This window comes from Pseudopipra pipra, chromosome 2 (assembly GCF_036250125.1).
Source record: "Pseudopipra pipra isolate bDixPip1 chromosome 2, bDixPip1.hap1, whole genome shotgun sequence".
In the NCBI taxonomy this organism is placed as follows: domain Eukaryota; kingdom Metazoa; phylum Chordata; class Aves; order Passeriformes; family Pipridae; genus Pseudopipra; species Pseudopipra pipra.
The window spans coordinates 69468961-69495958 of record NC_087550.1 but is presented as its reverse complement, the minus strand read 5'-3'; the positions used below and the strand labels follow the sequence as shown (position 1 = coordinate 69495958).

General features: G+C 39.3%; 1 protein-coding gene across 3 annotated transcripts; it reads left to right on the top strand.

Moving 5' to 3' along the window:
- The first annotated feature begins 300 nt into the window (after positions 1-300).
- EDNRB (endothelin receptor type B) lies at positions 301-21229 on the top strand. Of its 3 annotated transcripts, none has more exons than XM_064645926.1 (8): positions 301-597; positions 812-1324; positions 10693-10805; positions 10968-11172; positions 11557-11706; positions 12624-12757; positions 13310-13418; positions 19421-21229. In XM_064645926.1, exons 1-8 carry the CDS (start codon positions 307-309, stop codon positions 19511-19513), a joined length of 1608 nt encoding a protein of 535 aa, XP_064501996.1. In that variant the 5' UTR covers positions 301-306; the 3' UTR covers positions 19514-21229. The 3 variants fall into 3 exon arrangements, with proteins under 3 accessions (XP_064501996.1, XP_064501994.1, XP_064501995.1); XM_064645924.1 differs by lacking the exon at positions 19421-21229 and adding an exon at positions 14921-18303; XM_064645925.1 differs by lacking the exon at positions 19421-21229 and adding an exon at positions 14615-14914.
- The last annotated feature ends 5769 nt before the right edge of the window (positions 21230-26998 follow it).

The window sequence follows — 26998 nt, the reverse complement described above, 5'->3', positions numbered from 1 at the left end:
GGGAAATGCCCTCTTTCTCCCAGTTCTCCTTCAGTAATGCCCAAACCTCTTGTAACAACCCTTCTGATCTGAAAAATTGTTTCAAAGCCGGCAAAGTTACATCTTTAGGCTGCCACAGTCAGATTAGTATAAAACAAGAGGTCAGGTCTCAGGGCATGTCGTCCGGTCGGTACCGAGGTGGGGAGCCCTCTGGCCCGGGGGGCACTCCTGACCGCTGCGATGGGAAGCTCGGCGGGCTGGCGGGCGGGGGGGCTGGGCTGGGCTCCGCGGGGGGAGGAGGGCGCGGGTGGGGTCTGGCTGTGAGTGATGGGCCAGATGCGGCTGAATGTTTTAGAAAAGGGGGGGGCCTGCCCCGCCGGTGCGGCTTTAGCCACGGGGTCTGGTGCGCGGCTGACGGCCCCCGGGCTCTGCCACAAGCGCCTGTCCCTCCCGCCTCCTCGGCGGGGAGCTCCCTGGGAATCGCTGTCGAGCGGCGGCAGCCGGCCCGGGCGAGGACAGACAGACAGCCGGGGCGCGGAGCGCGGCGACAGCCGGCGGAGCGCGTTTCCCTCGCTTGGCCGGCGGGCGGGGAGGATCGGCTCGGCTCTGCTGGGCGAGGTGAGCGGGAGAGGAGCGGGGCACAGAGCGGGGCGACGCCGAGCCGGTCCAGCCGAAGGGGGCTGCTCGCCCCGGCGCTGCCCTGCCGGCTGCACCCCCGCACTGCCGCCACCGCCCGGGGACAGGCAGCGCCCCGGCTCGGCCCCGGGCGGTGGCGGCGAGCGGCGGGCGCGGTGTCCCCGCAGCTGACGCCCTGTCCCCTCTCTCCGCGCAGGTCGGCGCTGACGGCGGCGGGCGCCCGGCGGGGAATCGGCCGTGCCGCGGAGCCATGCCCGCCGCCCTCCTCCTCCTCTTGCTGCTCCTCAGCTGCCACGCCGCCGCCGAGGGCGACGGTTCCCTGCGCCGGCCGGGCCCGGGCAGGCAGAGCGCTCCGGCGGCGGCCGACGCCGCGGCCCCGACGGCCGGGGCCCCCGTAGTGCGGGGCGCCGAGCACAACTCGTCCCGCCCGGCCGCGCTACCCAAGGGCGGGCGGGCGGCTGGAGGGCGGCCTCGCCCTGCCTCGCTCCCCATGTGCACGGGGCAGACGGAGATCAAGGAGACTTTCAAGTACATCAACACGGTGGTGTCCTGCCTGGTCTTCGTCCTGGGCATCATCGGCAACTCCACGCTGCTGCGGATCATCTACAAGAACAAGTGCATGAGGAACGGCCCCAACATTCTTATCGCCAGCCTGGCCTTGGGCGACCTGCTCCACATCATCATTGACATCCCCATCAATGTCTACAAGGTAAGGAGGGGTCGGGGATGGATTCGGGAGCGGGTGCGGGGGTGCGGTGGTCACGGCGAGGGGAGACGCGTCCCTTCCTGTCTAGGAGTCATCCTTGGACTTCGCCTCACGCCAAATACCGCCCGAAGGTGGTATTTTGATCAGATGTTGTCGCAAATGGCACCCTCTCTGTGCCCCAGTCGCATCTCAGCGTTCCAGGCTGGGAAGGGTCAGAATGGGGGTGGCCAGGCTCCGAAAATCCCCTGGAAACAGGTGCTGTCCCAGGGATAAAGAAAATAAATGCGTTTGTCACTTCCTTCTTTTCCCGCAAAGACTGGAGGGGAGACAGAAGCTCCTTTCCTGTGGGTACCGCTCGGTTCCTCCTGCTCAGCTGCTGCAGGCTTGGTCATGATGCTTCACGTCTGTACAGTCGATTTTGGCATGGGGGTTTTTCAAAGAAACCAAGATCGTTCAGCTGAGCGGCTTTATGCATCTAGCGGTTGGGAGGTACGATGCTTTTCTGAGCCGTGAACGCTTTCCCCCCAGTGTTGCAGCATGGGCAGCCGAAAGGGAACTTGCTCCTCTTGAACCTTCATTAGTCTGTCCGTTGACGTAATAAGACTTGCCATGGAAGGAGTACAACCCCTGTCTTGTCTACCCAGCTTGTGCAGTCCATTTATCCTTAGGAATAAGTTGAAGTTGAATCCAACCTCTAGCTGCAATCAGTACTCTTGCGAGAGATACTGGAAATAACATAGCTCCTTCTGCTTTGAAAGTTTACAGTCTGGGTCCCTAAGCACCTATCAGTTACTTCATAAAGTGGACAAAATAGCCTTCATCTGTCATCTTCTCTTAGTTTTGTATATGATTGTAAACAGGGAATTGTTATTTTTAGCTTTAGAAAGCCACGTCAAAGGGTTAGGTTTTGAATCCATAATGATTACTCTCAGAAGCTGCTGAAATAGAAGAATCCTTTATCTTCAGCCTTTTAAAGTATTGAAGTATTACAATGCAGGGAATGTCATCACTGTGTTAAATTCATGAGCCAGTTAATTTGGATTACATGACAGTTCTTAGATTTGAAGTTCAGTGTTTTTTATACTCTACTGTTTACCTATTATATCTTTATTTATACTGTTTATCTTAGTTCTTGATAGAGGAGTGACTCTTCTCAATGAGGGTGAAAAACAAAAAACCCTTAACATGCTTTAAAAATGTGTTTTTGTAATAACATACACTGAACAAAAAGGTTTTTTTCACCTATTCTCAGAAAAATCAAAAAGATTGTATCAATAACAGCTGTTCAGTACAAGACTTTGCAATCTCAGCGATACTATCTCAAAATTTAATTACTGGTAGCATGCAATAATATACCTCAGTTTTTATCTCGATTGAATGTCATCAAGTATATCATTATGAGTAGGTTGGAGCGGGAGGAATAAAAGGTCAGATTGCAAACTGATAAATATTACACCAGCTGCAAGTCCAGGATTTTTGTGGTGCTGTTCAGAATGCTGGGGGCTGCACAGTAGTTCTCAGGTTCTAAATCTACCATGCTGCTACTCGTCTTAATGAAGAGCCCATAATCAATTTATATTATCCCTTATAATAATGAATTAAATATTTACTGGTTTAAGACAGGACTTTTGAATAAATGTAAGTTTACAAAAACAAACAACCCCTCCCCATGAGACACTGTGTTTATTTAATCAAGAGTTTGAGGGTGGTTTGAGTTGTTAACTTTTTATTGATTCCACATCCCATTTAATTCCATCCTCAGAGCAATATTTTGAGGGAAAATGCAATCAAAAACTAGCTGTTATCACACAGCAAAAGCTTGGTTAGTAAATCAAGTATGCTTAACAGTTGAAAGTTGCAATTTGAAACCATTTAAGATGGGATGAAACAGATCCAGGGGTAGAATTGCCAGGTCCCCACTTAGGCAACTGCATGAAAAAGAGAGTGAGAGAATTTCTTGTGTTAATAAAATGCCAGCAGTTGGCTCCACAACACTTGTCCTAGAAAGTGTGAAAGTGTCTGTGAATGCTTTCCAGACAGACCCATAGGACACAATCCAGAATCCACACCAGAAGCAGCTTTTTATTAGGTATTAAAAGTGATAACTGCAAAAGATATCCCCTGTGACTACAAAAGTAAATATGTAAGTAGCTGAAAAAAACCACACAAATGAAAATTGATGTCTCTTGAATCAAGCATATCTAAAGAAAAGCAGGTGTTATCTAGATTGTGAGGCAAATGCAGTCCAATGCATAAGATGCTAATTAGCCCATTGCACTTCATAAATTTGAATATCAATCAATACTTTCAGTAGAAAATGGAAAGTATCTGGAATCTGTCACACAGTCAGGCAACTGGGTATGAAATGAGGGCTTGAGGGGTGTTCAGTTCCAGCATGCAGAACCTGGCAGAGCTTTTCAGCATTGGTAAGTGGTTTGGCTTCGGCTGAACCTCCAAACTGCAGAATGGCAAGTAGATGAAAGTCTGAGGCAATCGTTCTGCAGTATGTAATGTTGTGGCAGTGTAGATACTTTGCAAGATTGTTACTAATTGGATGTGCAGGTGGTCCTGTGCCTGGTCAACTGCTTCACTAAACAGACTAAGTTAGCATGTCTTTGTTAATTTGAGGCCTTAAACAGCAATTAAGGAGCAGAAGGAAAGAGTAGCTGGTCAGTGAGCTTTTTATGTCCTTCTCTGCACTTAATTTTTGGAAGACAAGACAATGGTGGCTTGTACACCTGACAATACAGATCTGCAGTTCTGGAAGGCTTATGCTCAGTTTCCCAAGTCAATAAAGCTGCTAAGTGCCGTGTATAAGGCACCAAAACATCAGGACTGAAATTTCCAAACATACATTAGCTTTGCTTCTCATAGGCTTAAAAAGCCATAATGAAATAGCACAGAAACATGCTTTCTCTTTTGATACATAAACAACACCTCACTCTCTCATTTTCTGATATTTATTCTCTCATGTGAAATCCAATTTATTGTCATGTCCCATGGATTTTTAACAACAAAAACAACCTATCCTCTGCGCATTATTGTGTGGCTTTCTGAACTCTGTCAACTTGCTATGATACAGATGACTGAGCAAAAATATCTACCTGGTAATATTGTCATAGGTTCCTTTTTCTCAGAGCACAATAGAAAAGTGGATAAAAAAATTTCCAGGGAGTAAAAAAATCTGGTCTTTATCCAAGCTAATGATCAAAGGCCAGACTCAGCTTTGTAGGCACTGATTTCTTTTCAGTAATGTATTCTAAGGATTACATAAAAATTATGGTTAACATGTAGCATTATCAAGCACTGGAAATACAAGAAAGACCAGATTAGGGACTCTATATCCCATGCGGACACAAACTGGCTCCTTTGTTAATCCAGCAATGCTCTGAAAAAGGCAAGTTCCATGGAAATTTGTTTGTGATGATCTTACTAACTCTTGTAATGCAATTACCTGCATCATGATAAAGCCAACCCTTACCTAACTTTCAAAAAAAAAAATCAAGGTGCTTGTCTTTAGAAAACATTGCTAATATTCCATATTAGAACTCTTGGCCACTGGTTCTTTTGATGTTAAAGATAACAGCCATTTAATTGGGAGAAATGCATCATTTCCTTTCTTTCAACCTCTGAACCACTTACTTGGGATCTTGCAAAGTTCATCTCAGAATTTCTTATGCAAAGTTTATTGATATCTGGCCGTATCAAGCTAGAAGTTTGTTTGGTGAACAAGTGCGGTTTATAGGCACTTAAAAAGGATCTGAATTGTCCAGTGGAGGAACCTGTCTGGATTCTGCAGGCAATGGCAAGGTAACTTGGTTCTGTAGTTATGTGGGAACAATCTACTCTGAAGTCAGATGTATGGACTACTGGAAATGTCTGAATGTTGTTAAAAGTACACATATGTAATTTTCATGATGGATCTCCAAACTGAAATAAGTTAGATGATGCTAATATAGATTTATAAACTTAGGGGAGTAGTTTTTTCATTATGTATACATTTGTTGTGCATACATTCACTTAAAAGATACATGTGACAAATTTGAAAAGTTTTCATCTGATTCGGTTTTTGCTTCTACCGTGTGCTTATATATCCCAATCTGACAGCAGCATGGCTTTCTAAGTGGTTACTTTTGATGCAGTCTGTTCACTGGGGTTGTTGTGAAATTGCAGAAATGTTCTGACAACACATTATGAGGTTTCTGTAATTTTCAAGATGTCTTATAGTGTTACTTTATCTTAATGAAGTATTTTTAAATGAAGTTTCTAAGGGGAAGTTACTAATAAAAATACAAGAAACTAATTGCATGCCTCATATTAAGAATTACAGTTTATGGGACCGATATAGTTTATTGGATAGTCAAGTTAACTAGAAAGCGGGAAATACATGTTCTTGTCTAGAGGGAAGATCCTCACCCTAACATAATTATAGCTGAATATTAATAAGTTTTGTAATGTTGTTTGACTTATCCGTTACCATAAGCTTAATTTCCTGGGCAAATTTTCTGTTTTGAAAAACGCTCCTATAAAATACTGAAAAATACTTTATCTGCATGACCTCCCCATGTCAAAAAAATAAAAAATATCAGGTGAAAATTTGCTAGTCATTTCATAGATATATTGAAAAACTGTTGCTTGTGAATTAGGTGCACCATTGCATATCTGATTTCCCTTATAAGTGCAGTTCATAGCGATGAAAATCACATCCTACTCTCCTGTGAACTGGACTTGCTGTGAGCACACAGCTAGGAGGAAATATAAATTCCTGCCCTGCATTTCCCATGTGCATTCATTGCTCGGGACTAGAAGACTGACGTAAATATTCGCACGCTTTGCCACTTCTTCCTGCTCAACTGCAGCGGGTCACCAGTTGGAGCCATGGTGTCAGCCTTCTGGCTGGTGACCACGGCAGCTGAGCCCTCGAGAGCAGCGTACTGTGCTTGCATGCTGGTGTGTTCCAGCAGCAGATTGTGAACATCTTTCAGTTCTTACACAACCAAGAGGAAGCAGAGCAGGAATTGTGATTCGCAGGTGTCTCTCTGAGTCACAACATCTCTTGGGGCTACTTTCATAGCTGTGCAGCTTGCGTATCAGTTTAGGCTCAGATCTGTCTGATCTGAGAAAGTGTTGATTAGGAATGCATCAGATGTATTGGTTCTTTCAAGTATGATTTCACATAACTTTGAAACTGGAAAAGGTCACTCGGAATATAGCCAGTGGTAGACTTCTCTTGGCATTTTACTGATGAAAACACAACATTATTTTCCTCTTTGCTGCCACTTGGCAGTATCTCATCTCATGGCTCTAAGTTGTTTATCATTTATAAAATGACACTCTTTTTACAGCTACCCTATTGTGAATCATAAGAAAATCATTGTACTCATACAAAATTGCAATACACTACATCTGTACTTCACTAAGAATAATCATTGCTCTTGTCCACAAATGTGATGCTCCTGAATATTTTACATTGGATCTTCACTGTACTTTAAGGCAGTGTTTGGAGGAGATGGCAATACAGAGAACAAACAGAAACCAAGGAAACACAGTTCAGCAATTAAAACATTCTACTTTTTTTTCCTTTTACTTTCTTACTGTTTTCAAGCTTTTGGTGTAAAGCATATCATTAACCATTTGCAATACCATGGTAGAGAAACTTGTGACATGCATTAAAATGCTCAAATTTCAAAATCCATCAGCTGCAAGAGATAAAGGACATGTTTTCCGAGTGCACTACAGCAGCTGCATGTCCATTTTGCCCTGATTTAAGCTGGCTGAATGCAAGTAATATATATAATATTTTGATGTTATGCTAAACCCAGGCACCCTTTCTCTCAGTCGAATGCGTTCACTCATGTGCCACCCCTTTATAATCCAGCTACATGGGTCCCAAACTGGAGCTGGCTCCAATCCAGTCAGCTTGGAGCACAGGTATGACTGTCTGCACCTGAGAGATAAGTTCAGGGAAATCTCCAACATAGGAGTGAATTGTGATAATCATACTGTGATTTTAGGGAGAAGAGATGGGGAGTGTCTTGCATGTACACCAGCTAGATGTAGATAAAAGTTTTCAACAGAATCTGCCAACAGAGATTTGACCAAAGTTCTGAATTTAAATTACAAAGAAAAGTAATATTTTTCTTTTGAACTGCTTTTTTAATCAGTCATCTCTCATCTAATATACACACATGTACAAGAGGTACCATAAACAAGTATACAATATACTTGCTACCTAGTCCTTGATTTCTAGAGCAACTAGATGTGATAGGCTGGAGGTTCACTGCCTGATTTATAGAAATTAAATTAGTTCAGGTGTCATTTGATTCTGTAGAGTGAACATTTAGAACACCTGTAATTATTCACATTGCAGTTTTAATAGTGATTGTTCCTGTCACCCCCTCACAGCAATTCAGGAGAAGTGTCAGGGAGAGGCTTTGCTGAAAATACTTTAATTGCAGACTGAGTTATTTTCCCACATCACATAAGAAAAAGATACTTTATAGTTATTACAACCTCATCCCTGCTTCTGCTACTTTATTACTTTCCATAAAATTCTCAAGAAACATAAATCCCTAGAATTTATCTTTCTGGTTCATTTCTGCAGAGGCATCATGTTCTTTGTCTTACTTAAGTAGATCATTGAGGAAATAAATCAAAGCTGGGCCATGTTGCAGTTTCTCTGCTATTCTTTTAAACAGTCCATCACAGCACAGGGCTAAAGCAGGTATTTGGAGGCATTCTGGTATCTGAAAATACTGGTGGGCACTTCATAGATTTCCAAAAGCCCATTGTCATGAAATGTACTTAACTCCCTTTGTGTTCAAATAAAATGATACTTAAATTATGTCAGGGCTTTTCAAAAAACTCTTGTGGACCATGTAAGTGTTTATCCTTAGATGCATATGTATATGTTATTTGTGCGTAAGGACTTTGCTGAACCAAACCGATGTGAGCAGGCAACTCTGTGTCGGTCTTCAGTTACAGAATCATGGAATTGTTAAGGTTGGAAAAGACCCCTAAGACCACTAAGTCCAACCATCAACCTTGCACTACTACGTTCTCCACTAAACCATGTCCCCAAGTGCCACATGTACGTGTTTTTTGAATGTTTCCCTAGGCAACCTGTTCCAAAGCCTGACAACCCTTTCAGCAAAGAATTTTCTGAATACCCAATCTAAACCTTCCCTAGTGCAACTTGAGGCCACTTCCTCTTCTCCTGTTGCTTCTTACTTGGAGAAGAGACCAACCCCCAACTCACTACGGCCTCCTTTCAGATAGTTGTAGAGAGCAATAAGGTCTCACCGCAGCCTCCTTTTCTCCAGGCTAAACAACCCCAGCTCCCTCACCCACTCCTCATATGACTTACTCTCTAGACACTTCACCAGCTCCGTTGTCTTTCTCCGGACATGCTCCAGCACCTCAATGTCCTTCTTGCTGTGAGGAGCCCAGAACTTGACATAGGACTCAAGATGCAGCTTCACCAGGCTGAGTACAGGGGGATGATTAGTGCTCTAGTCCTTCTGATAGAAGCCAGGATGCCTTTGGGCTTCTTGACCACCTGGGCATACTACTGGCTTGTGTTCAGCCAGCTGTTGACCAGCACCTCCATGTCCTTTTCTGCCAGATCTTTCCAGCCACTTTCCAGTCAGGTACTGTTCCCCAGGGCTGTAGTGCTGCATGGGGCTGTTGTGACCCAAGGGCAGGACTTGCCACTTGGTCTTGTGGAACTTCATACAGTTGTCCTTGGCCCATCAATCCAGACTGTCCAGAATGGTCAGTAGAGCATTCATACCCTCATTTTGGTACCCAACAAAATCTACACAGTATGATGAGCTATTTCTTCTTTTCTTAAAACACTATTAAATGAGATGTTTGAAGAGACTTGAGCCAAGGAAAAGATTTTTCAGTCTCTTTTGTGTAGTCATCATTCTTCTTCCCTCTCCTTTTGCATTTTGTAGCCCTCTATCTGCAGCAGATCCAAAAGGCCTCATTTGAAGAAAGTTATGAAAACATAAATGGGCTTAGATTAACTACTTACAGAAACTCAGAAACCTTACTCTTATGTATAACAATGCATCTCTATTTCTTGGCATAACCCTTGTTCTGGAGAGTCTTGTTTTTATGAGACCTGGAAGATTTGGCTGTGGTGTATTTGAGGCATTAGAGCAGCTCACAGCAGAGTTCAAAGATTAAATATTTCTAAACTGAAGCTGCAGTCAAACAGACCATAGCATCAGCTGTGAGGAAGGTGCTTCCCGTGTCCAGTAAGTCTTACCTCCTAAATCACATAAAATGTACAGTTGGGTATGTGACAAGATTTCCATTAAAGTGTATGACTCAAAGTGTAATTGAACCAACCTGAAATTCATTGTGCTGCTTTTTTTATTCCGTTGCACTTATAGGTATGTCGAATGTGCAGATAGTCCTTTTGGTATTGTAATACAGAATCATTGGAAAACTAGTCAATAAAGATCTTTAGTGAGAGATTCGTCTGGTCTGTCTTTACCTGCTGTGAAACATTTAGATCAAACTAACTGTTTAGGCTCCCTGTGTGTCCAGTGGGCCTCTTTGTTTGTTATCAGATGATCAGCTAAAAACTATGGGGGATACATTTTCTCTCCACTGTTGCCTGATTTCTCAGCTGATGGAGCCTAGACACTAAGCTTCAAATAAATCCCATCCCAGATGTGCACTTTTTGGCTTTGTCCCTGTTCGGATCAGCCTGAAGTAATTTTCTGTATTTCTAGTAAATGATGAGTTACTTGGAACATGTATGAAAAGCAATGAACGCTCAGGGGAGATAAAGCCAATACACATGAGGAAGATCTTCACCTGCCCAGGTGCATCACAGTGAGATGATGAAGATAAAAGCAAAAAGAGTGGAGTTTGTGGGCTTAAGAAGTCAGGACTAAGCCTTAATTCATATCCTTGCCCCTCCAAGGAGTAACTGAAGCTACTGTCCAGTTTTTAGGACACACACCTCAGAGAGTCCCTTGTGAAAAGGTTCTTCTTGACTAAGTTTTACATAGAATCATAGAATGGTTTGAGTTGGAAGGGACCTTAAAAGGTCATATAGTTCCAATGCTCTGCCATGGGCAGGAACATCTTCCACTAGACCAGGTTGCTCATGGCCTGTCTAACCTGGTTTTGAACACTTCCAGGAATGGGGCATCCACAATATCTCTGAACAACCTGTTCCAGTGCCTTACCACCCTTCTCTTCTCCAGTCTGAACAAACCCAACTCAGTGTGTCTTCACAGGGCAAGACATGGTGGAAAAGAAAAACAGTCTAGACAAAACTCCATGTTTCAGTTTGGGGATTTTTTTTTTTTTTTAATATTTCACCTTTAATTGTTGTTTTCTTTTCACAGCTGCTTGCAGAGGACTGGCCCTTTGGTGTGGAAATGTGCAAATTAGTACCTTTCATTCAAAAGGCATCGGTGGGCATCACAGTGTTGAGTTTGTGTGCCCTCAGTATAGATAGGTGAGACCCATTTTTCATCAAACTCTATAATTTCCTTTCTATACGGGCACTGGCTCATATTCACCTTTCCACTCAGCTGATATAATAGAAGATGAGTTTAAGCCATTAAATCAGGTGGGTTTTCTCATATTTTTAATTTGTAAATGTGTGCTGTTGCTTCAGGTACCGAGCAGTTGCTTCTTGGAGTCGCATTAAAGGAATTGGAGTGCCGAAGTGGACTGCTGTTGAAATTGTACTGATCTGGATTATATCAGTGATACTGGCTGTTCCAGAAGCTATTGCATTTGACATGATTACGATGGAGTATAGAGGAAAGGATCTTAGAATCTGCTTGCTCCACCCCACACAGAAAACATCCTTTATGATGGTAATACACTGTCATTTATAAAATCTCTGGAGCAGTTCCTTGGATCTTCTTAGTGTTGTGTGGATTGTAATGTGCACGGGTGTATGTGACATGTAGGTGAATATAATGCTTAAATGAAATACTGACATTTCTGAAGAATATTGGTTAAAAAGAGCATTCATATGAAATACTGGCAATTCTTAAATATATTGGTTTAAAAAGAGCATTCGGAAACGTTTGACTTTTTATGAACTTTGAACCTGTTGTCCTGTTTTCTCGTCTGTAATGTACACCTTACAGAGATGCTTTTCAGGACAGACTGATGAACTAGTTATAGCACACTTAGCAAAATGCTCAGCATTCAACTCCTAACAATGTTTTTGCTTTGGTTCTTTTTCATTTTAGTTTTACAAGCAAGCTAAAGACTGGTGGCTGTTCAGCTTTTACTTCTGTTTGCCATTGGCTATCACAGCGTTTTTCTATACTCTCATGACTTGTGAGATGTTACGAAAGAAAAGTGGGATGCAGATTGCTTTAAATGACCACTTAAAACAGGTAAACATTTATCCCTGACAACTCTGCTGACTGTAGACAGGATAACAATAACGCCTTTACTGACTTTACTGACACATCATTTTTCTCTTCCTGTATGATTACTAGTAAAGAGAAGTTTCCTAGTAGTGGTGCTGCTGAACTCATATACATGTGTATGCATCAGAGCCCTCAGAAACCTAAGATTTTAACTGATAGTTACAGGATTTGTTCTTTCTTGTTTGGTTTTAATGCTTCAGGTTTTATAGTTTTTATTTCTTCTTTACAATAATTAGAGCTGGGTATTTTGTAATGCAAACTGAAGGTATGCTATAGTCTAGAAGGTGGTGCTATGAAACTGTTAATTATTTTGAAGCAAGTTATTTCTAAACTCTAGTGAGGTTAGCAGTAAATGTTAGCAGAACAAAACACATTCCAGCATACATTCCAAGTTATTAGTGCATCAGACACAAACATCATACATCACTAAAATTAAACTACAGTTGTACTATAATGCATAAATATGCTCCTTTCCTCTTACCTTGTTAAAGCTGTAATTGAAATGTCTTAGGGCATTTAAAATAAGACCTGAGATCAAAGCACAAGAAAATGCAATTGAAAGCAAACTGGTATTTGAAAGTGATTGGGAAGACAAATATGTTCTTAATTTTAATTTAAATTACTGTTTTCATGACCTTGGTTTTTCATATTATTACTCATACTTTTTGGAGTAAGAGATACAGTGAATCAGTGCAAGACATCTGAAACAATAGAAAAGATTAAGTACATATTCCAAGAAAATAAGGTATTTGATGTTCTCGTAACTCCTGTTTTGATAAGCTTTTTTATCTTGTTTATTAAACATTTGGATATTAGAAAACAACAACAATCCAGAGAGAATCAGAAACTATAACACTATTCTGTCCAATTTTCTTTCTCAGAGACGTGAGGTGGCCAAAACTGTGTTCTGTCTGGTACTTGTTTTTGCCTTGTGTTGGCTTCCACTTCACTTAAGCAGAATATTAAAACTCACTATTTATGATCAGAAGGACCCCAACAGATGTGAACTTTTAAGGTGAGACTGCAAAAATAAAATGCTTAAACATGCTAGCATTCTCCATATGCATATCTGGATTTTCTAATGAACTAACTTAGTTCTGTGTTAGTTCTGAAGTTGTCCCTGCTTCTTCATCCAGGACCCTCTGCTTTCACTCCAGTAGCAGAGAAAGAAAGTTGTGAGAAATTCCCTCACTTTTCCCTGTCTTACTCCTGAACCTTTTTGGGACTGTACTACTGTCTCGAGAGTGGAAGAGGGATTTCTGTCCCTGTTTTCCCTTTCAACAGAACAGCTAGGATTCAGTTTGTGCAGAAAAACTTCATGAACATTTTCTTCCACAAATTAAGGTGGTTGGATCTTCTGAATTTACTTTCACGAGAACAGTCTACTGATTCAGACTTTAATGTTGACCACAACTGTGTTCACCATGAGCTAATCCTGCTGATTTAAGACTCCTTACTATTACATTTAATAGTTAATCTTGATTGAGTGAAGCTGAGACCAATTTTCATAGTTGTAAACCTCTACTAAGCTTTTTAAGAGAAGTGTCTCACTTTAATTTCCACACAGCTTTTTTCTTGTGATGGACTACATCGGTATTAACATGGCTTCACTGAATTCCTGCATCAATCCGATAGCCCTGTATTTGGTGAGCAAAAGATTCCAAAACTGCTTTAAGGTAAGAGGCTGCTGGGAGCTGCTCCTTTTGTTAAAAGATGATGTCAACAGTAAAATTCATTCCCTAACATGAACAGACTGTTTCAAATGGTCATTAAATTTGACTTGAAATTTTAACTGGGTTGTGGTAAGTGTTCTCTCCCTGTCCTGCTGAAGCTACATAGAAAGGAATTAAGGTTTAATGGGAACAAAAAGAGAAAGCAAAAGAGCAGAGTGTATAATAAACCCTCTCAGCACCATGCTAATCAGTGCTACATCACTTCCTGACTGAAGTTGGCACTCAGCCACTTCCAGAGCCCTGACGAAGCAGACTCAGACCGCGCTGCAGAGATTCACGTAGCCATATCCTCTGCAACCCATTTGGGAGGGCACTGACCCTGGGTTCCCCCCTCCTGCCTGAGCACTTAAATCAGTTTTGTAAGGCAGAGGGTGCGAGTATCCACTCGTCCCTTTGCAATGCCAACATTTTATGAGACAGACCTGTTCACAGTTTTGCCCTAGTCTGACTAAATATACCCGGGCACTAATTCTCCACACAGGATTTGAGGCTCTAGATTGCACGTGGACCTTCAGCCTTCATGTCTGCTTGGAAAATGACCAGATTTGGACTTTTTTTGTGGCCTCTTACCATCTTCAGACATTGTATCAGAATTTTTACATTGACAAATTCTCAGATTTTTCTTTTCTTGACAAACATTTAACCACTGACCACTGCCAGGTTTATTGCCTGGCTGTGTAAATTCCTTACTGGCTATATCTTTCAACCAGAAGCTAGCCAGCCCTGCATCTAGTAAAGTTAATGTATTTCCCACATAATTGTGATAGCACATGTTGCAGATGTTTTAGTGTTGGTCTTGTCTTCCCTCTCTACGCTGCTGGCTCCCTGAAAGAGTCACTGGAGCTGAGAACATGTAAGAGGTCTCTAGCATCCTGAGTGTGGAAGTAAGTGGGTGTGAGGAATACTTCCAGCACCCAAAGACCAGAGAGTAGCATCAAAGGTCATTAAAAGTTCTGCAAGTACACCTAGTAAATGTATGAATTTATGTAGATTTTCACCATTCTTCTACTTTTCGTTTTTGCACCTCAAAAAATGAGCTAAATACAACATCTTGCTTAGAAAGTATAGATGCTCATACATTTTTTCCCAAGAAAGATTATCAAAGAAAGGACAACAAGGAGTCTTAATTTTATTTTCAGGTGCATTTAGAATTGCAGACCAGATTTGAAAGGGTACGTGTGTGGCTGCTATCAGATATAACTCAGTATAACTCCTCCTGCTCTCCAGTACTCAAGTTGCTAATGGGGCATCCCAGTAGTTAGTAGTGGCCATTTGAGCAACTCAGAGATTAACCCCATTTCTTTGCTTACACTGTAATCCCAAAACAGCAACTTGTACATTTGCCATTTCCTACTGTACCCCTGAAGAAGGGCAGCTTTTCAGTGCAGTTTGCCACACGTGCAAAACAAGGTGATGTAATATGTTTATTCCTTTTGTTTTAACAGTCATGCTTGTGTTGCTGGTGCCAATCTAAAGATCTGTTGTCCCTGGAGGAAAGGCAGTCCTGTTTAAAGTTCAAAGCTAATGATCACGGATATGATAATTTCCGCTCCAGTAACAAGTACAGCTCTTCATAAAACAAGCATAAAAGATATATTCTCTTACATTAAAGTTGGTGCCTTTTTAAGTAAAAGTGGCAATTACTTTTAACAAGATGGTAATGTTCAAAAATATATAGTTTTGTATTTGCACAAAAAAAGAGCGTGAAAAAATTGCCCTAAAACTGTGTCACATTGAAAATCACGGACATTTATGAAATCGTCATTTATGGAACACGAAGAAAAGCATAGAAAGAAGGAGTCATTGTTAGCACTTGAATACTTCTGAATCAGCACTTCCAAATGATCCCCACTTCCTGTACATTAAATGATCATTTGTATTCTCTGTAACAGTTGTAGGAACTGAAGTCACAGTAATTACTAAGTAGTATAATATAAAGTTAATTGGATCAAAGCCATTATTATATATAACTCAATGTATTATCTTTTATAAAGCAGATTAACCACCATCACTATTGTGAGTTTTTTTTTAAAAAGCATTAAATATTTTTTAATAGATGTTTAAATGTAAAAAAAAGTAGAATTTTTATCAGGGATTCTATAGAGATAGCTACTGAAAATATTAAAGGATGCAGTGAAGTCAAAAGTGCATTTTACTTTGATGATTGTTTTTACCTATTATTGTTAGAAGGAACCTCCCAAGGATTCTATAGATACCATTCTGTAACCACTGTGCATGTTTAGGGCATTTGGCAGCACTGTGGGTGTGAGTATTTGTGTTTACTCATAGCAAAAGAGAGAAAAACACACCAAAACCAAAAAACTGTAACTACTAGAAACATACAAACAATGGCTGATATTTCAGCTATTTTTAGCTGAAAACAAATTGATTGTATTCCATGTAAAAAATGGGCATTTGAGAGCCTGATGGTTCTTTACTGGAGATACTTTTACAGCAATTTACAACTGTTTTTGCAATCCAAATACTGTCTTGGGGAAAAATGCTTTGGAAAGATCAGGTGGAAAAAAAATTAACCAAGGAAAACAGAGAGAGAATTGGAACTGCTATTTTCATTTAGATTTAAATCTTAATAAAGAAAATAATTCATGAACTGTACTTCTAGAGAACAGTACTATGTAGCATGCTCATCTTCATACTGTTTTAAAATATGTTCTACTTCTCTAGTTCCATATTTATGGGCTTAAGAAGACGTGTGATTAGTTTCTGCATCTGTAAATAGTTTAGAGAAACATAATTAATTGTAAAGTATTAAGATATGGGCAGGACCCTGTAAGCAAACAGAAAGATAAAGATGCCTGTCGTAAACATGGTGTGTGTTGCCAGGAGCAATGCACATTTTGTACATACATGACAGGTCATTCTTTGGCTTTTTGTTTCCTATTAATTTGTTACAGATGTCCCCAAAGACTTATTAATGTATTTCATGCACTAAAGCATGAGTTTTTCAGGAAAAATTGTCATACAACGTGCTTTTATAAAATACATGTTTTCAATAGGCTTGGTATTTTATTATAATACAAATATTTATCAAAACTCAGGAACTTTTTTATTTTAAATTTCCAAATTTCTCATGTAAGGATTTTTACCTTGTTTTCCAATTTTGATTAACTTCAGATTTTTTAATAAAGTGCTTTAAATATGCTCTGCATGAAAACAGCTTTCATTAAAATGTTCAACTGATGATATTAACTTTGATGGTTTTCTGACTTTAGGTAGCTACAGCTACCTTGCAGACAGCTAATAACGGGGGAGGTGAACCCCAGTTGTGGTGTTGCCCCCATCAAAAGCTATTAAGTGTATGCTTGTATAATCAAGCTGAGGAGAACCTATGCACATGCATTTGACCATGGGCACATGGGTGTGTGGGTGTGGGTGTGTGAGTACTGTGTGCAAGCATGTATGTTGTTTACCATTAGGTTGCTGTTACCACCTTTCTGCAGCAAATGCACTCAACTGCTATAATGCTGAACTTTTATAAATATAATTCTGTTCTAAGTTTTGTTCTTTACATTTTTACCTTAACTTTCATGGTAACTTTCTCACAGTAAGCTGTGAATATTACTTCACTTCACCCTACCTGCATCTATTTCTGTGAAATGCATTTCATCTGTTAAGGATGGATAATCAGTTAAATCCTAAGTTTGATACTGATCAGTGTTATTTTCATCAAATTATATCGTTACAATATTGTACATTTATATTATTGTTATTTTTATTTAAAATATAGCTGTTCTATTGGCAATTGTGTAACATACTTTTCATTTTTTCCTGGACTAATACTTAGTTAAGACAAGTCCTGCTAAGTCAGATATTTAGGTTTTACAAATAAAGACAATGTATACTGCCCCCTTTAATATACAAATTAAATATACAAATATTAGTGCACTTTTTGTCCTTTTTTCAGTATTATTCAAAGCAGTATTTTTAGTGACGTTCTCATTTCCCATAATGAAAAATTTCAAAACTTCTGCTCCTATACAGTTCTAGCTAAGATTAAATATCTTAATACTCAATACAGGTGTTTTCTGAAATCCTCAGTATAGGTCTATGCCTCCATTCACTGAAATCAGTGAATGTTTAACCATTCAATTCAGCTGGAGCAGAACTAGGGACATAGAACATAGCTCTTGGAAAAACCTAGATGACATTTGCTGCCCTGAACTAAAAAAAGCTTAACTTCTTTTTTTAAGGTGTTGATTAGGAAAGGTGGGAAAAGAGGGTAAAATAAGCTTGTGGGATAAAACACCCAGTCTAAGGCTCTCTAAGCCCCAAACAGGGGTAGCATAACAACTGCAGAGAGGCACAGCCTTCTTTATAGGAGTTCGATGTGCTTGCAGAGAGTGGTATGACAGAGTAAGAGTCATCTGTCCCAGTGGTCTGACGAGTTGATACAGAATGGCTCAAGATGAAAAAAACTTACAAGAAACTACATCACAACTCTGGGTTTTGGCCTTCAGAGAGTAGTTTGATTTTAGTTCCCCAGCTGCTCTGAATTCTGCCTAAACTGAATGGAAACACTGGTACTACAACTCAGAGAATCAAATGCAAAATTTGACAGTTACGGAGCATCTGCTGTGAGCTGTGTCCCAAACAGCTCTTAATCAACACATAAGTGGCTTAGCAAGAAAATGTCGTATGAACTGAAATAATGTTTAAAGGATCTTTTAATACTGTTCTGTATAGCTGTGTAAAATAATTCTATATTTCATTTTCTGTGTTCACTTAAAATAGGAACTTCTGTGGTTCAGGCAGTGTAAACATACTAAATTACCAATAAAATATTTGTAGTTTTGATTCATTACAAAAAGATGTCTGGCCTTTTTTCTTCTGGGGGGTCTCAATTATTAAAAAGTAACAGAGATATAAAAAGAAGTAAGCAATTCAGAACTAAATATCAAAGCTTTTGAGGGGAATGGTTTTATATAGCTAGTTGAAAAGAGTTCAGACTTGCATATGCATTGCAAAATTGTCCGATGTTTATTGGAACAACTGTGCTTATCTTTGCTCTGTTTGTTTTTGCACAAAATGTCCATCTCAATCTCTTCTCTACACACCCATATATAGTCACAAATTCTCTTATGTTAGGGACATCACAAATAAAAGTCACGAAGCTTTTAGTTCATTAATTTAGAAGTGTATGCACTCGATGGTGGAATATGCCATTTGAAAAGCATCATACCTTTGTATGCTGACAGTGTAATTTTGTGAATATTTTCATTTACCTTTCTTAAAGCAGTGGAAAACAGTATCAGACTAAATATGCTGTAACTGGTCAAATATATAACTAGATGTTTGCAGTATCTGTACATCCCAAAATGTGTTTGATACTACTGCTGTTTTGCTCCTAATAGTTAGGTTTCCTTCTCTTTACTTGGTGGCCTACTGCATCCATGTAGATTTGTCTTTTTCGTGGTCCCAGCACCTTTAGCACGTAGTTTCAAGTTTCCCTGTGCTTGGAACAGAAGCACCTGTAGAGAGGAGATACCTTGCAAGTAAATGTTCTACTTAATATCTCTCCTGGCCTCTTCACTTCCTTTCCCTTTATCCTGTCCTATGGTCCAAGGTCTTCACCAACCACTCACTATGAAGAAGCATTTTTTGCATATTTCTTTGAAGATCCTACAGCCTTCTACAGGTAGGCCATAGTCTTCACAGCCCAGCTAACTTTTTATCTACTGCGGTCTTGGCTCTTTCACTGGGGAGATTAACTGCAGCTTGTTGATAGTTTCCTGAACACACTAGAACTTTCTCAGCAACATGCATATACATGTAGCTTACGTTTTTCAAACACTGGCTCGCTCTGACCCCTCCTGAGAAGGGCAGATTTGGCACTTTGGTGTTGGTGGAGCAGGATGGTCCAAATGGCAACCTGTGCCTGGGTCTGGTCCATAGAGTGGTTCACTTTTTACTGCACTCTTCTGCAGCCTGCTGCTCTGACCACTGGGTTCTTGGAGTCTGCTCAAGAAGGCCCGAGAGTTCTCCATGTACATGCTGTGCACCTCTGTTTAAATTTCTAAGCCAAGTTGCTGAACGCATTAGAAGACCAAAGGAAACAGAAGGACTCAAGATTAGCCTTATATGTTCTGCTGGTCATTTTTCTTCTCAGTCAGCAGTGGTAAGAGTACTGTGTTATATAACAGCAGTAGTCACATGATTTACTGGCTTGCAATTGCTAGCTTAAAAACATTAAATAAAACCCTGACATCTGTTTGGTCTTGCCAGTTTTTTTAATATACTCTCATTTATCTGTGAAGGAGGTCCCAAAGATCACCCTTACCAATGAAAGGGCACAGCCCCCATCCAGTCCTCTTTCATTCTCTTGAAAAATAAAACTATCAGCAAGAAAAAAAATCTACTGTAATAAAAAGTAAAACCTTCAGAAATTAATATTTTACCTTAGTAATCAGTATCCTAAACCTCCATGAAATCTTTGTGACAATCCAAGGGTGTCCTGATTGTGGGAGGTAGTATCTGAAAGGAATTTTAAAGTATGATGTGGCAAGTAGTCAGGTCATACACCTCAGCACGAGGCTATGGATGTTGTGGCATGTAAGGCTTGCATCAAAATTTTTCAGAACAGTAATATGGAAAACACATCAATATTTAGATGATATCTATCAGTGGATATCTCAACTCTGACTTCAGTATTGCCATAAAACTTCACATCCCCTATAGTCACCCTAGAGGAGTGCCCTGGAAAAAAGTGGGAGTCAAATCCTGAAACCCAGTAAAACCTGAAACACTGATAAAAAATTAGGGTAACCATACTTTCTTCGCAAACCATATCCTCCAGAAATCGCTTCTACTGGTTTTGCTCTTGGGTGAGCGGAATGGGGGCAAGCATTTGTTGCCATTTTACTTTTTCATGACCTTCATTTCCCAGTTTGTGTGAGTCGCTCATAAGTCTGTTTACCCTGAAGAAACAGATCAGTGGTGAAACCCAGGGAGTCAGACAATGGGTCTCATTTGAAGCTATCAGGAAAAAGGTTAATGATAAATCCCCAAGATGCTCACGTCTTCCCAACACATGCTCAGCCTTTGAAGGGGCAGGAAAGAAACATGCCAAGCTGACAAAACCAAAACTGGGGGATTTGGTAAGTTTTAGTTTGAGCTGTGAGATGCCAGAATTCAGGGGCGAACTGGATTTTTCTTCTTTCCTTTTTTTTTTCATAAACGAAACTGTAACAAACATCGTAATTACTAATGGGTGTTCACAGAACCAGACTGGAGTTTGCCAAAGATACCGGAAGCTTTTCCCTGAAATGCACCTGCAGCAGGTAGCACGTCCTACAGGTTTGGCCCCATTGGTCTTCTTAATGTACTAGCATAGATGTAGCAGGAATCTTCTGCTGTAATCGAATACTTGACACCTACAGTAACCAGGTGCATACACTTTTGATGCATATTTATACGAGTTATATTGCATATTTGTAATATAACGTGTAGTATACAGAATGTTTTTCATTAGTTTTATCTGAAAAAGTTTACAATGAAATCAAGAATTTTTTAAAAACCATATCAATCTGAACAAAATGTAGTTACTGACTTCTTAAAAAAATCTGAACATGCCACTTTTAATGTGTTCTATAACTTTGATGTTTGATTTTTGAAGACTTTTTATTAGACTTGTAAACAATTTTACATTAATTCATGCCAGAATATGACTAATGTAAGCTATGTATGTCACACATGCAAATTATGAATGTCTGCCTAACTATTGGACTAGTCTTTTGCATTTTTAAATTATGTGTTCATTAGCATTAATAATAAAGACAACTGTTCACTGACAGAAATATTTTTATTGTTTTCTGAAGTGGATATAAAAATTTGAAATACTGACAAATCATGTACTACTCACACTGCATGGCTATATTATGAATTGTAATGAAAATATGTCTAAACCTTTATTAACTGGTATTAATAAGTTCCAAAGATAATTGGTTATGAAATAATTTTATAATTTTGTCATTTTAAGAATTTATAATTTAAAATTCTTCATAGAATCAAATTTTGTAACTTTCCTGGCCATTTTATGACAACAGAAAAATAGTATTTTCAAAAAAAATTTAGAACTTCATATTTTCATAGGAGATGGAAAGACTGTGAAATTAATGCTCTACTTCAAGCACCTCCATAGGTTATGAAGATCCTTCCTGTTGAACTAACTACTAAAACAATCTTGTTAAATTTGTTTGACAAAATTTCAAAGAACAAACAGACAAATAATATGGCAAGCTCCTTAATATTTGCAACTCATTATTAAGTATCTTAGAAGCATTTGACCTTTATAAAAGCGTTCATACTTTAGTTGATGTATTTCACTTACAAATGTCTTCATAGGAAGATCTATTTGTCACATATAGGTGAGGTCATTTAATATTTGTTTATGTATATACTCAGTTTATGAGTGAAATCAAATTATTTTTAGTTGACAGAATAAATTGGTATTGTAATACTTAGTATACAAGTCAAATACCTTTCAATTACTGTATTTATAAACATATCTATGCATAATGCATTTTTATCTCTGTGTGTACGTACATACACAAATATACATATATTACGTAAGCAAATATATTGGTCACAACATAAAAGATGCAGAAGAAAAAACTAGAGAAGGTATAGTTGGGAGTAAAAATACCAGAAATTTTGAGTACATGTAATTTACTGAGACTTCTGTGCTTTTTCCTGAACTGAAGAACTTACAGCTTTCATAGAAGTAACCAAATTTTCCAACTGTTCAAGGTCTGACCATGATTACTCCAGTCTTCCCAATGAGTTGCAAAACTCTCAGTAGAATCACATTTCATGACACTCCTACACAAGAGCAGGACTGCCAACTATGGGGTTTTGGCCAAATTCCAAATTAAATAATTACAAATTAAAATCTGTTTCCTCTGTTCTTCTCTCTTCCTGTCAATGCATGAGTTAGCAGAGCATACTGCCCTGTTCTGCAGTTTCACACTTTGCAGGGAGACATCTGCTGTGTCTTGCACTGGAGGAGACTGCATTTCAATACTAGAAAATGGGAGCCTTCCAAATCCATTGTCAGTTTAGAGTATTTGGGAGTGTTTCAGGATGAAAAGCAGAATTTATATGTAAAATCAGTATCTTAACACTCAGAGTTTCTTTAAGCATATGTCAACTCAATGTTAAGTGGATCTAAATCACCCCTTTTTAACTGACTTCGTTAAGTTTTATAAACATGTTTTAAAAGGCTTTTAAATCTTTGTGTATCTTTTAGTTGTATAGTTAGAAAGATTTATTATAATCTGGAATTCATTAAATAGTGCTCAATTATTTGAATAAGCATTAAGGATGTCTACAAGGTTGAGTGTAGAAAGCCATGAGCTGCAGACATCCGTGTGCTCCAAGCTCAAGCAAAAGTAGTTTAATTGCTTCCAGAGCAAAGCAGACTAAGATCTTGGGTAGAATGAGCTAGTGTCAATCTGTTGTCATGCAGGTGGCTCCTAAGTGATGTGTAACTACTTACAAAAGCAAGGCTAAGTGCTTGAACCATTTGACTGTACAAATATAGCAAGTTCATCATAATTTATTAAAAAAAAAGGTTGTTTGCTTATATTCAGAAATTTCATAGATTGCTTTGAGTTGGAAGGAACCATAGACAGCAACACCTTCTACTAGACCAGGTTGCTCAAAGCCCCATCCAACCTGTCCTTGAACACTTCAGGGATGGGACATCGACAGCTTCTCTCAGAATCTGTTCCAGTGTCTCACCACCCTCACCATAAAGAGTTTCTTCCTAACATCTAACCTAAACCTGTCCTTTCAATTTAAAGCCATTCCCCCTTGTCCTGCCACTACATGCCCTTGTAGAAAGTCCCTCTCCAATACTTCTCCAATACATTTGATTGCATTTGTTTGAAAGAATCAACAAAGAACTGGCAATATTTGTTTTAAGGTATTTCATTACTTAAATGCACTTTAGGAGGATTTGACAGATAAGGAGCAGTTGAGATATCTGAGACTCCTTAGCCTGGAGAAAAGAAGGCTGGGGGAGGATCTCATTGATACCTGACAGGGGAGTAAAGTACCTGACAGGGGAGTAAAGAAAACAAAGCCAGACACCTGTCAGTGATGCCTAGTGAATAGACAAGAGGCAGTGAGTAAAAACTGAAACACAGGAAAATTCACTTATAAGAAAAACATTCTGTAGTGGAAAACTGGAGCAGGCTGTGGAGCCTTCATCCTTGGATACTGAAAACCTGGCAGAGTACAGCCCTGTGCACCCTCCTCTGTAAGTGACCCTGATTGGAATGAGATGTTGGAGTACATGATCTCCAAAGGTCGCTGCCAACTTCAGCAATTCAGTGATTCAAATGTAGTCCATTCTATCAAGTGTGTAAGTCCCATCCGGACCTAAAAACACTGCCACTGTCAGAGAATAGACATGAGATCAGACAGACAGGTTTCTGCAACAGAAAAAAAGTTTCCATTTTTTCCCTTCCATGTTCATATTTCAGTGTTGGTCAAGTTTTTTTCATTAATCACTTTTCTTTAATTAATCATTAAAAATATACTGTGAGATTATAGATAAAAAACTGATGTTTTCATATGCAGCATTGAGCAAGAAAAGAGGCACTTGTAACTACAAGATTCAGTAGATATTTTGGAAAGCTTCTCTTAAAATGCACCAAAACTGTCTTCCTTGTGAGATAGCTGGACAGCTGAAGTAAATGGAAGTTTGCCAGGTAAAGATGTGTTGAGCTTTCTTCGAAAATAGTTTAGTTTAGTTTAGTTCGGTTTAGTTTAGTTTAGTTTAGTTTAGTTTATTGTGGGCAAATGCATATCAGATATAGTGTTAATAATACTAGGTAGGTATGTTTACTTTTAGTTTTAAATAAATATTCAAAGTCTGCATGTCTTCTTTCTGTAGACTAGCATATCTGGGGTTTGTCTACCGCTTTATATCCTTCAAGAGGGATTAAGTTATGACTGGGCCTCTCATTGCATTAATTCACTGTATAGCCAATATGAAGCCCTGATCTCTAAAGAATTTGTTTCTCTGAATATTTTTTTTCTATAACCGGATTAAATAATATGAACTACTGCTTCTTTTGGAGGGTAAGAAGCAAAGGAATATCTTATTTGTAAGGTGACACTAGAGCTATTGTATACGCTTTCCTCCATTTTGTCCCATAAACAATTGTATGCATTTCAAGTGATGTTGAAGCAGTAATTCTGTTGCTCAGAAATCTTTGACTTTGTTGTGCTTCTTGAAAAGAGGGAAGGAAGTTATGAAACACACATCATATATATACAGATGTCAAGTACAGTTAATGAAGATAAGCAGATGCATTCCTTAATAGCAGTTAAGCAGAAGGAGGCAACATGTTGTCCACTCCGATTAGGAATTTTCAAGGCTCCTTGCTTAAAAAGGCTTGTCAGTTCCTTCACCTAATTTTTATCAATATGCTTTTATATTACTCTCTAAAACGTATACCACATTAAAAATTACACCAGACTTCTATGTAATACAGGATTATAGATTTGCAGCTGCAACTGCAGTGTAAGTACTTAAGATCATGATGTTTTGCTGTAACAGGCACACAATACACACCAAAATCTACTGCACAATATTTGAAAGATGTTAAAATCAAAGTTATCTCACACTGGAACTCTGCAAAATATTTGTCATACATATGACTCTCCTTTCAGTATGTCCCAGAATGAGATTTTTCTCTTTTTGCAATGATAAGAACACTAAAGTATCTTTACATATTGGCCCATTACCACCACTGACCTTTGCTGCTTGTAGCAGTATACACTACTAGCCTTTACCTAGTTTCACACTGATAGCTGCAGACCACCTTAGTGGTCTCTGATTCATCAAGGCAGTTTTGAATTCTAATACCATCTCCCATAGTGCTTCCATATTCTATTTCATATGTAATCCATTAAGTGTACACTGTGTATAACCAGTCCAAGTCAATTGCAAAAGTACTGAACAGAACAACATGCGCAAATAATTCTTACTTGAAATGTAAAGTCTTGCTTGAAATAATCTACCAAAGTGAGACAGATAGCTCCTGTTTAAGGATGGTTTTAAAAAAATTTGAATTTAGGACAATATTAGAGGGGTTACTTTTTAGATAAATTTTCTCCATGGTGTTCATGAGGACATCATATATGACAAAGTCAAGGAAAAGTCAAAGTCCAATCTCTAAGCTAGTCAGTCCTTATTCCTGTCTCATGTAAATCAAACACATCATTGTCCAAACTACCACTGCATGTAAAGACACTCTTGAACAGATCCCTCTTTCTGTTCATGTTCCTGCTGTATCCAAGTGATTCTGTGCTGCCTTCTACCAAAACTACCTTCCCACTCTGAGTTCGGACAACATGGATTGTGAAACACGATAGGGGAGGAATGGAAACTTAATCCTATGTCTGCAGGGGCCTCTTTTAAAGACCTACCCTCTGGGATCTCCCTTTCTCTGAAGCAGAAGACAAGCAGAATTGGTGTCCTTGTCATGGCTACTGCTTTGAGCACAGTCAATTCAACATTCTGGGCCTGAAGAAATGGTTTCTTGTTCGTGTGCAAGGGACAGGATTGGCAATGCTGAACAGAATAGTATTCAATGGAGCTGTGCTCAGGGAAGGGAAGGGAGCTTTAAAATCTATTCTCAGGGCTGCCACATTAGCAGCTTACTTAGTGAAACTGTAATAGAAATACTTTCTTGAACAAAAAAAGACAGAGGCAGAGGGAACAGTTTCTGATGCAGTTAGGTACTATGTAGATTATACAGCTCGTGGTCCTCAGGTTTTAAAAGGCACAGCAGCCTTTGCAGTCATAGCACATGACCCTTAATATAGCACAAAACCCAAACTGGAATGACACAGGATTTCTCAGTGGCCTTGTACTGCAACATGATATGGACTCCATAGACTCACACCCACGTTGGAGGACAATTCAAATGGAGACAGATTTTGTTTCTTCCAAAGCTGATCTACTTTGAAACCATTGAAACTGGTATAAGAACCAAACCAAATCTCAGCAAGTGAAGAAAATTGAGGGGTTTATTTCCCATTTTACTGCTCTGAACCAAATTGCTGTAGGCAAGATCAGAAGCACTTTAGGAAGAATGATTCAGGAGGCATCTAAACTTTTCATACAGTTAGCCTATCTTGATTTAATCTACATATGTGTTCATCGTTTTTATAGCTCTTCTCAGCCTTCTCACCTCTCTATTTTTTTGGTTTGATTTCTATTTATTTTTCAGATTATTAGTGTTTCTATACTTTCATTTAGTGCGAAAGCTGTAATTTTAATTCTAAGTTTTCATCACATATTTGTGTATTGGGGTTGTTTATTTGGGGAAATCTTTTTATAAAGATGTTGTAAAGTTCCAAGTGACTAAAACATGTAGGAGATCCCTTGTGTAAGGCAGAGTATATTACATACATCCTTAGCCCACACAGGTATCATGGAATCAGAGAATATCTCTGGAAAATTCCAGGGATGAGACCCAGTAATGTAA